This window comes from Martes martes, assembly GCF_963455335.1.
Source record: "Martes martes genome assembly, chromosome: 10".
NCBI classification, from domain to species: Eukaryota; Metazoa; Chordata; class Mammalia; order Carnivora; family Mustelidae; genus Martes; species Martes martes.
In genome coordinates this window covers 54,400,428-54,411,821 of record NC_137898.1, presented here as the reverse complement: position 1 = coordinate 54,411,821, position 11,394 = coordinate 54,400,428, and the positions used below count along the sequence as shown (strand labels likewise).

Genomic DNA, 11,394 nt, shown 5'->3' with positions numbered 1-11,394 from the left:
CCTTCTGGCACCCCAGTATTAAGACTTTGGTGGGACTCCTTTCTGGATCGTGAAGAAGGAAGGGAGACAGAGAAGTTTCCTTTTTTGCTACCGTCTCTCTTTCTCTGTTCCTTCCCAGGCCCAACTTCAACTCTCTACCTGGTGTTCAAAACCCAGCAAGTTTTCTCCTGTCCCATCAGGCTTCCAGCTTCACTGCAGGTCCAGTCTTCCTCCTCCTGTTTCTCCTTTTCTCTCTGCTCGTCTTCTCTGAGGGTTGATGCCCGGAATGTTAAAGCTGGACAACACTACAATCATGCGTCCACCCCCAGTGTGGAGCTGAGGAAGCTGAGGCCCAGGAGCTCTGCCTAAGGATATACATTCGAGGACAGTACAGCCTGGGGCCTGATCCCCAACCAGCTCTGGCTTTCCCCCACCTTACAGAGACTGAGACGGACTCTACTTTGGATCCTGAGGGAGAAAACATGCATCTCAGCCCCAGCTCTCAGGTGACCTCCAGCTATAGCGGCCCCTGCAACAGGGAGGCTCTCCTTTCTCAATACCAGTGTCTCCCCATTTCTCCCCCTACAACACTCATGGGCTTTCAGGCATAAAGGATTCTCCCACTCAAGCTGGGGTAGTGACCTTGATTATCCATCCAAAAACCTTAACCAAAGGTTATAAGCCTGTGATCCGCCAACCCCGCACTACCTCTACACGTACCCCATGGATGGGTCTGTGCCACTGTGACTCCCTCCAAAATCTCTCCCTCTGTCTCTTCCCTATCAGGAGTCATGCCCCCATGAACCCTAAAGCCTTACCCCCCACAGGATGGCAGAAGGTCCACATCCCAACTCCACCTTCCCACGCCCGACCTTCTTCATACTGACTGGCATTCCAGGGCTAGGGGGTGCCCAGGCCTGGTTGACACTGGTCTTTGGGCCCATGTATTTGCTGGCCTTGCTGGGCAATGGAACACTGCTGGCATTGGTGCAGATAGATTCCACACTGCAGCAGCCCATGTTTCTACTCCTGGCCACACTGGCAGCTACAGACCTGGGCTTAGCTACATCTATAGCCCCGGGGTTGCTTGCTGTGCTGTGGCTTGGGCCCCGGCCTGTGCCATACGGTGCCTGCCTGGCCCAGATGTTCTTTGTCCATGCACTGACTGCTGTGGAATCTGGTGTGCTGTTGGCCATGGCCTATGATCGTGCTGTGGCAGTAGGGCGTCCACTGCATTACCCTCTCCTAGTCACCAAAACCCGTGTAGGCTATGCAGCACTGGCACTGGCACTGAAAGCTGTGGCTATTGTTGTGCCTTTCCCTCTGCTTGTGGCACGATTTGAGCACTTCCGAGCTAAGACCATTGGCCATGCATACTGTGCGCACATGGCAGTGGTAGAGTTGGTGGTGGGCAACACGCGGGCCAACAATTTGTACGGGCTGGCACTTTCACTGGCCGTGTCAGGTATAGATATCCTGGGCATCACTGCCTCTTACGGGCTCATTGCCCATGCTATACTGCGGCTGCCTACCAGGGAGGCCCGGACCAAGGCCTTTGGCACATGTAGTTCCCACATCTGTGTCATTCTGGCCTTCTATGTACCTGGACTCTTCTCTTACCTCACACATCGCTTTGGTCGTCACACAGTCCCAAAGCCTGTGCACATTCTTCTCTCTAATATCTATTTGCTGCTGCCACCTGCCCTCAACCCACTAATTTACGGGGTCCGCACCAAGCAAATCAGGGACCAGCTCCTGGAAATCTTCACCATCAGGAAAAGCCAGTTGTAAGAGAAAACAGTGGAGTCTGCTGGTGGAGGAGAGGGGACATACAGAAGAGAGTCTAGGGCCTGGAGGTGTGAATTATGTCAGCTTTGTCCCACTGTCTACAAAAGACTATGATAACCACTGAACAAACATTTGCTATGAAGTCTCTACTCTGCATAATCACTAGCATACGCAGGCTTTGGCCTATCCATGTATCTTGCTCGGGAGGCAGGAGGCAGGGGGCTACATGTTACTATGTAGGAAAATAAGATCAGGAATTACCATGGTTCATAGTATACAAGATTTAACTTAATGAAGACTCTCCTCTTCCTGCCACCATCATTTTTACCTAAGTCTCCCCATGTTTCCACACAAAAGCTCCTCTACAGATGCTAGACCTAGGGGTCTGGGAAGAGTGACGCTGCCTCAGGAGGCAAGTGTTTGGGTCCTTGCCTGAGATCACAACCCTCTCCACTTCTGGAGCCAGATTCTATTTTCAGCCTCTCCTTAGGGAAAGTTACAGGCTTATTCCCCACATTGAGAATCTGGATAATGTGCCCAGATGGGGGTCCCAAATTTGGCCAGCATATTGATCTTTACCATTCCCAGTCCAGAAAATCCTCTTGGTCTTGTGTAATTACTATCCCCACTCTCCTGTCAGTATCTCAAGAATTAATTGCTAGAACTTCTCTCCCTGGGCCTACAGCCATAGGGATCAGAGGTCCAACTGAAAGAAATTTTGATATCCTGGGAAATAACCACTTCACCTGCTTGTCTGAAGTCCAGTCACTGTGGTTTCTTACCAGTTTGCTCTTTCTGCATCCTCAGTCAAGAACATTGAATTCCCAAATAAAATCCACATCAGCACCCCCATTTTCCTGGTCAACATCACTAGATGTACATGATGTTGGTGCAACATGAATAGGAGTATTTTGTACCGCTGTGGCTAGCAGAGAATAGAGGTATTACAAAGGAAGTGTCATGGTATTGCCCAACAGGTGACTGACTTTCAGTTAAGACTCTACACTGGAAGGGACACTGTGCAAAAGATCTTTCACACCAGCCAAGAATGAATATAATTTCAGGCAAAAGGCAGGGATTCACCATTATAAGGTTGGAGAAAGCTACAGGCTGCACAGGCAGACCCAAGCTCTCCGGGAAAACTATGATAACCGCAGGTACTGGTCAGCCATGAAGACCTAAAGGCAACTGCAGGGCTGACCACTCAGCAGATAGCTTTACCAAACGCCATGGGACACCACACAGCAGAGGACGCTGCAGATCTGAAAACGCAGGTGATATTCTCTCCAGGGCCACGTGATGTTTTACCAGGTCCTCATTAACAAGGAGCTGAAGAGATAGTGCAGAAGTTCTGCATGATTTTCAAAGGAGTTGTCACACTGAGGAGATCTACAGTTGTTCTTGAGTATGGGCTCACTCATTCTCAAGACTAATCTTTTTCATGAGGCTGAGTTAAAAAAAACTCCTCAGGCAACGATTTTGTGGATAATTGTGACAAAATCCCAGTCCTAATTGGTCATGAGTCTTTAAGATGTCCATATTCTCTTAGGGATTCCTCTTTAATAAATCTATCCTAACAAAATAATTAGAGATATAAACAAAGATGTATGCAGTAAGATATTTATTACAACATTATTATAAAGAAATGTGTATGTGACGTCCTGGGTCACACATACACACACGCACATTTTTTGCCTTTCCCCTCTGGTACATGAAAAGGGAAATCCTATGCAGTCAATGCTCATAAGCAATGAATTCTGTCACCTTCCCACCACAGGAAACCTCTAGTCTAAGGCACCTTCATTCCCTGGTTGTGCACAGCTCCCCAAGGCAGCTGATTCCAAAGTTGTGCATTGCCCACTGCAAGAACCTTCTTTCTTCAAGCCAAATTCCACCCTCTTGGACATTAGTTATTTTGTTTTGGATTGAGATCACACACCTACCATGTTATGTGTTTAGAAGACTACCAGCACTCCCTTACTCCTCACAACAACCTGAGAGTAATCCTATAATCCCTTATCCACAGTTCCAAAATAAAAAAATCTCTGAAGAAACAATATTTTTTTGTTATAACTTTGGTCCAAAACCTAACCTGAAACATCACAATGATATTTACAGTATTTATTTATCTCACTTGGTGTGAATATTCATACATTTAGGTTCAGAAATATTGATGTGTTCGATTATAGGGCACTGCCCTAAACCTCTCTGGGGTACTCCTTTATATAGGATAAAGGCACTATTTTCCCTTTCTAAAATTCTGACATCCAAAACACATCTATCCCTAAAGGCTTCAAATAAGGGATTAGGGCCTTGTACAGTTATCCCTGTAGCCTAAGAGAAGTGAAGAGACTTGTTAGGGCTCTTTATCCCTCCAAAAGTTCTATCAACACTATTCTATAGTACCCTGGAGGTTCTTGCAGAGAATCCCATGTTCCCTAAATAACGGCCCCTGCCTGTTTTGCTCCTCTCATGTTCTTCAGTCCCGTCACCACTCGGATATGTTGCAGATGATCTGTCCACAGAAACCCCAGAATGTACCACACTGGAGGCAACCCAATGAGCAGGCTATGGCCCAAACAGCCCAGCCCTTAGGCTCATCAACTCCATCCAGAACTCAGTTGTCATCTGTTTTCCTTCAGCAACTTTCAATCCTCGGACTCTATGAGCCAAAGGGAAAGACAGTCTCACTTAATGTCAGGGTAGGGCAATGTGGAATGCAGGGAGCTTAAAGAATCATGATCATCAGCAAAAGAGATGACGATATGGGCTTCTACCTGAGGAGTTCATCTATACCCAATTTCCCTCTCTTAATCCCCTCTATGAAAATCTGAAAAAGAGATCCTCTTCACATTTCACAAACAGCCCATCATCCCTGTCCCTACCCTATCCACCCCCTTTTCATTCTGGAATCCCCTTAGGATATGGATGTACATCATCCCCTGCCCATGTTTATCAGTAACTTTCATATCTGTACCTCTGCATTTCTGCCTTCTTGCACTGTCTGTTTTGCCCCATGTCTGTGTCCCTTGTCCTGGTGTATGTCTCTCTGCTATCTACCTCATTTAGGATTCCTTTCTGGAGGGAACAGAAGTGCCAACCATACTGCACCAGATGACCTCTCCTGGTGTAGGGCTAGGAGGGCACTAGAGGAAGAAATTTGGTTTTGCCTGCCCTGACAAGAAGCTTGGGGTTTCTGGTTTGGCTATTGCAGTTCTCTTATCCTTCCTGCTTCCTTTTCACTAAATGACTTTGCACATCCACTGAGCAGGCACCCTCCCACCATACACTCAGGAGAACAGAAGGGATATAGCAATTTCTTCCTTCACCAAAACGAACTACCATTCAAATTTTAGTTTAAAAAAGCTGGAATCAGGCCGACTTGGATTTGAATCCCAGACTGCCATTAACTCACTGTATCCCTTGCACTAATCTACTTAACCTCTCTGAGCCTGTTAATTCACTTGTAAAATGAGGAAATAATAGTACCTACTTCAAGAAGTTACTAAAAGGATCAACTAGGATAATGGATTCAAAGTGTTTGGCACAGCCCCTAGCACACAGGACTTCAACAAATATCTGATTTCAGTTCCTCTCCTGGAGCAATGCCATGCCCACTGTCAAATCTTTGCTTTAACACCTAGCACCCACACCATTAGCTCTGTCTAGAGAGACTTACCCTCCCCTGAGGCCAGTTACATCATGTAGGACCATTCCTTGTGCCTCATACTCATACCACCTCAGCCAGCTCAAACGATGGCCAACTTCATGGGACAGCCCTACATGCTAGGCCAGGATAGGAAAGGATGCTCCCCATACAGAAGTGGTCTTCCTAAAATACAGGAGACTCTCCAGAGGGACTCAAGAGAAGACTCATTAGACAGAGAAGAGGAAGAGTGGAAGCTACTAGAAAGACTCCACAGAGTGGCTCTTCCCCAAGGAAAAAACACTGTTCTCCAGCAAATACCAGGTTGAGATCTCTGAACAGAGACACAAAGGGAAATCACACATAGATTAGGGCTGCAGTAGGAGAGAGCCAGCTACACACAGATCAGCCTAGGTCAGGGAGTGGTACATGAAAAAAAAATTTCCTCAAATTAACCTGGGTAATTCTGGCTTCCTAAAAGTCCTCTCCAGTTACTAAGGCAACATTACCCAATTAGATTCTTATCCTCCACACTGCCACCACTCATATGGCACCCTCCTACACACACACCTGGTTTTCGTTGCAATTGTAACCCACTCATTAATAATGTGTTTCAAGTTAGGCTGCACATCAGAACTGCCTGAGGAGCTTTTAGAAATCCTGATGCCTAGGCATACTCCAGACCAATTAAATCAGAATCCCTCGGGGTAGGATCCAGGTATCTATAGTTTTAAAAGCTCCCAGGTAATTCCAAAGTATGACCGATGTTGAGAATTACTGCTTCTCAGTCTCAGTCCTGTTTTATACTTCTCCCATGTCCTTCAGGACCCTTACCTAACCTCACAAAGAAGTCATCCACAGCTGACAACACAGCACAGCAAATTGCTTCAGGAGGCTGCTGAAGGGGGAAGCCTGATTCTACCTCCTTAAAGAACTCAGACCAAGATATACAAGCATACACACACACATGCACTCACACAAGCACACACATATACAAATCCACCCAAACACACCTGCATCCTTCTCCCCTAAGGAGGAGAATGGGTAAGTCACTCCAGAGCCTGGACTCGGGCTGTGGGCATAGGGAGGCTAGTAGATTGACTGTCCTCTCCCCACCCAAGGCCCCATTATCTACAGGACCTCTATGACCTCATGTTGTAGTAGGTCAAAGCCTAAGGCCTGGGGCCTCACCTCCCTGGGCAGCTTGGGGTTCCTGCAGCAGCCACTGCCACTGCCCTGCCTAACCCCTCTCACACCCCACCATGTTGGTTGGTACCCCCCACCTGCTGACACTGGATGAAGCTGATGCCACCTGGACCCTCATCAAGGATAAAGTAAGAGGGCTAAAAAGAAAGTAAGAAAGTGTGACCTAGATGGGTCTGAGCAATTTATGAGTAGGAAGACAATTCCTTGAAAGGCAATAGGAATCGATGAGAACAGTAACAAGTGCTAAGTCAGGGTAGGACTTAGGAGGTCAGGAAGGCCTCCTGGAGAGAGTGACATTCTAGCTAGGCAAGTAGATATTATTGTCATGTAGAGGGAAAAGGAATGCCTGACTCATAAATGGTGCTTAATAAACACCTAAATGAGTTAATGAGCAGGTGGGTGGGTGGGTAAGTGAACAGTGTCCTAATTAAAGGTACAGCATATGCAAAAGCCAAGAGGAAAACGAAGAATGCATATTTGTGAACTGCAAATAGTCCTTTAGAGCAGAATTCAAATGAGCAGTAGTGAAAATGAGGTCAAAGACGTCCAGGGGCCAATCACAAAGGGCCCTTTAAACTTTCTAAAGGAACTTCAATCTCTTCACAGATACCTCCTTCACCTTTAGCTTCTACAGAATGGGAAATTTGGGTTTTGAGCAAAATATGTGGATTTTCAGGAGCTGGCAGAGATCAGTTGTATCTAGCTGCAGGTACCCAACAAATCTCATCAAATCCAGATGGCTACAATTGCTGTATTTGGAGAATTTGGGGATCAGGTTCCAGTTATGTGATCTGAAGGACAGTGAATTTCAAGCGCTCGTAGAAGGCAGCCCACCAATTTTAAAACAACCATCTTAAAGTAGCACCTGCCAGACTCAAAGCAGCCTTAATAGCATGGGGCTCCCATCTGAAATGGAGCAGCAGCTCACCACGAAGGTCAGCTTCCCAGGGACGTAGAAATAGGAGAGTCAAGGCCTCCCAAAGTACCTGGCTTCAGCAATGTAAAAGGTTGGTCTGGACAAGATCAAGCATTTCATTAGAATGAAAGTAAATATGATCATCAACTAGTGGAAAGCTACACTATCTCTCAGCATTAGAAAATTTCCCTATTCAAATGGAAAACTGTCAGAAAAGGCAAGGTAATGATTCAGGATAAATCACTGGTGGTATGTGGCAAATTCAAGGAGCAGGACACCTGAGTGATCCGGTTTCCTCTCTCCAGAACTGCTGAGAGTTTATTGAGTACTTTGTAATACACAGAGCTAACCAAAACATGGCTCAAAAATCTCCTCATTCAGCTCAAACCAGCCAAGGTACATCCAGGAAAAGAGTCTTCCACCCTCACTTTCCCAAGCTGCCCCTGGGAGATCTAAATTTGCAGGGCTCTGTATTCCACAGAACTTTTACCCAGAAACAAAACTACAATGGGAACAACAGGTACTGGTCTCAAATGGTGACTCTACCTAGAATAGTCACCCTAGCATAGAAATTTTATTTTCCCTACCTTAGGATAACCACTGGGGGCCTGAAGGGTAAGAAAGAAGGTCTGATAACCCACCCACCCCAAGGCAAATTCATGTCTATATTCTGGGAAAAAGCCTCCAGGTAAATTAGTGAGTCACCTCTTAGCAGACACGTGGACCATAAGAACCAGGTATTTGTCAAAATCCCATTAGAGAGTTACCTCCTAGGAACACTCCTATTTGCCTTATTTGTATAGGAACCTAGGGACCAAAGGAGCAACAAGGGTAGGATTCTGAAGTTATACTTGGTGACTATGCTTTCTTGGTCATGGGACAGAGCATTCTATACAAAATGCCAACCCACCAGTGCTCTGCTGTCACCCCTGGGAAATCCAAAGGGACTTTCTTAGAGCCCTGTTCTTCAGCCTGATGCCCCCACCAGAAGGAAAGTATTCCGTGTGTCAATGAAGCACAGGAGAGGAATGATGGGAAATTCTTCCATGCACATTGAGAAAGAGCGCCATTTATTTCCTTGGCTAGGTGACAAGAGACAGTAGTCTTCAAGCTTCTTCAGCTTGTTTTAAGTGCAGACACAACTCCATCAGTTAACTACCCTCCTCTTATGCTATGCAGCCACACTTCTAAAACAGCTCTATGTAGCAAAAAAACCAGACTGGCCTTAAGGGATCACTGATGAATTCTACCAGAAGACCAGCAAGGTGGGCAATGCCAGCAGCAGGGAGACAGATGTGTGGGAATTGAGGGCTGAGGAAGAGGAGTAGAACAAACAGGAAAGGGACCCAAAAAGGGAATTTTACATACTCCCTAGCAGAACACAGAGCCAGAAGTCTCAGCCAGCAATATCTTTGATGAGTCGATACCATTCCTACATACAATTATTAGAGAGGATTTTACAAGGTTTCCCAGGTAGTCATGAAGTTAAACTTCCCAGAACTGGATTGCCAAACCAAAAAGCCAAGACAAGAAGAACAAAACCAAGAGGAATTAGAATCCCTAAAAGCGTATTGGGACCTGCATTACAAAGATGAGGCCTCAAATCCCTAAAAAAAGTACTCCTTGTAGCCAGGGCAGAAGATGTTGAAGAATGGTCATTCCAAACCTATTTCTGTGTGCCCATTGTAGTGAATGACATCAACCACCTAACCAATCATCTAAGACTAATCCTTCACGACTCCTTTTCCCACACTCCTTAACTAAGTTCTACTAATTCTATAACCCAAAGATCTTCCCCCATTATTTTAGTTCCCCCATTCATTTAGTTTAGAAAGCCTCACCATGTTTTGCCTGCAGTAATACGATACTCTTAACTGATATTTCTCTCTCCTTATTTTGTCTTGCTGTTCAAAATTAACTTTCTAAAGCACCTCTCTGATCCTGTCCCTCTCACCCAGAGCCCTTCAAATGGCTTTCCATTGCCCTCAGGATCAAATTTCTGTTACTTAGCACACTCAAGATCTTTCATAGTCTAGTTCCTGTGTGTCTGTCCCTCTTCAGACCCTATATTTAAGTAGTATGAAATAGTGTGTTCCTGAAAGTGCCCTTCTTAGTTTCTAAGTTCCAGTTTTTTAAATGGCTGTATCCTTTCCCTGAATTGACCATCCTCCTACCTAATTCCTTCAAAATTCAAGTATTACCACCTAGAAACTAGAAATCCTCTGATCCCCTTCTATCAAAGACAAAAGCTGTTAAGTCACTTCTGGTCTCCTCCACACCTGGCTCTCTATTATTTTACTTAGCTGACTACTGTCTACATCTTCGTCTCCTCCATTAGACTGAGCTATGATAAGACGAGGTCAAAGTTTTATGCTTTTATGTATTCCCAGTATCCAGCAGGGTCTGGCAAATAGTAGACAGAACTAGACAGAACTAGGAAATAAGCAGGAAGCACGTTGTGGAAATGTAATTGCACAGTGAACAATGGGAGGGTCAATCTAGAGTAGGCTACCAGGTAACTCCTGACCCTAACTCAGTCACTGACCTGTAAACTGGCCATCTGCAGGTTATCGAGGAGCGCTTTGGGCCCAATGTAGTGGCAGTACCTTTCCTGTCGGATGCAGCCTGCTATGACCTACTGGGTGTGCTAGTGAAGCAGTCCCGCCCAGCCCACACCCGCCTGGCTTTACCGGGTCGGCAGGGTCGGCGGGCACTACAACCGGTGGGGCCACTACCAAACCTCCTGGAGCAGGCAGGGTCCGAGGGTGCCTTTGCCCACTGCACTCGGGAATACTCACCAAATGGCCGAGCAGAGATAGCCTATGAAGAAATGCGACTGTTGGAAGGGCAGCCCTGCCGGATCCGCCTGCACATGGGTGGCCTGCGCAAGAAGGTGGCCTTCCTGCTGCTGCCACCAGGGCAGGTGAGCCTACAGCAAAATCTTCCCTGGCTCCGAAGCACCCACAGCATCTATGTCATCTACCAGGTCTTCTCCTGTTCCTGGCTGCAGCTGGGGCTATTACCTACAGCCCGTGAGCCCCAGCTGCTCCGGTTACAACGGTCACTGCCTGTTGCCTTCTCCTGCCTCAAGTTTTCACTGCAGCCCAAAGGAGTGCTGGGACCACAGAAGCCTCTGACCAAAGATCCACTGCCCCATGGTGCCAACTGGGTCAGACCCAACCTCGGCATCATGCCACCTCTGGCCCTCACATCAGCCACTGCCAATACCCCTGAAGCTGCTGATGTGCTCCCACCTGTCCCAGGCCCACCTACACCACCTCCTCAGGAAGGGCCGGAGGGCAGACCCATCAGATTCTCCTACAAGGGCCGAAACCTCTTCCGCAGGGGGCCCCAGATGTTGTCAGGTACTGCTAGGTGTTATGAAGCTGAAAGGGATGGGATTGGGTAAAGAGGGGAGGGCATGGGGAATATAGGAGTGTGTGCCCAGCAATGTGTGGGGCACCCCTAACTCCACACTGGATCCCAGTGACAGGGGATGGAGTGAGGGAGCCAGGGGCAATAAGGTGGAAGCATGGTCCTGGTGAATGGGTGGGCACAGAATAGAGGGCCAGGGAGGGATCAGGGAGGCAGAAAAACCAGGGCATGAGTCAAGCTGTGACTATCCCCAACCCTGGCAGAGAACTGGCTCTTCAGCCCCCGCAGCCCCCCACCAGGAGTCCAGGGTGGGGGCCCCGGGGACCCCGACCGGCACTCCATGTCCCTGCCCCTGCTGCAGGGTCTGTCCTCAGAGTTCGACAGCGACGAATGAAGCTGAAGCGAGAAATGCAGGGGGCGAGGCCCCCAAGATCTGGCATAGGGATACCAGTCCCCAATAAACATCAGCTGCTGCTGCCCAAAA

At 47.3% G+C, this 11,394-nt stretch overlaps 2 protein-coding genes across 2 annotated transcripts; both read left to right on the top strand.

The window, feature by feature from the left end:
• Positions 1-807: 807 nt before the first annotated feature.
• On the top strand, positions 808-1,770 carry OR52W1 (olfactory receptor family 52 subfamily W member 1; the record flags this gene model as incomplete). Its single annotated transcript, XM_080817719.1, has 1 exon — positions 808-1,770. One exon carries the CDS (start codon positions 808-810, stop codon positions 1,768-1,770), a length of 963 nt encoding a protein of 320 aa, XP_080673845.1.
• A 4,905-nt stretch (positions 1,771-6,675) lies between these two features.
• On the top strand, positions 6,676-11,304 carry LOC308351736 (uncharacterized protein C11orf42; the record flags this gene model as incomplete). The annotated part of the gene is made up of 3 exons (XM_080817642.1): positions 6,676-6,747; positions 10,102-10,900; positions 11,174-11,304. 3 exons carry the CDS (start codon positions 6,676-6,678, stop codon positions 11,302-11,304), a joined length of 1,002 nt encoding a protein of 333 aa, XP_080673768.1.
• Positions 11,305-11,394: the final 90 nt, after the last annotated feature.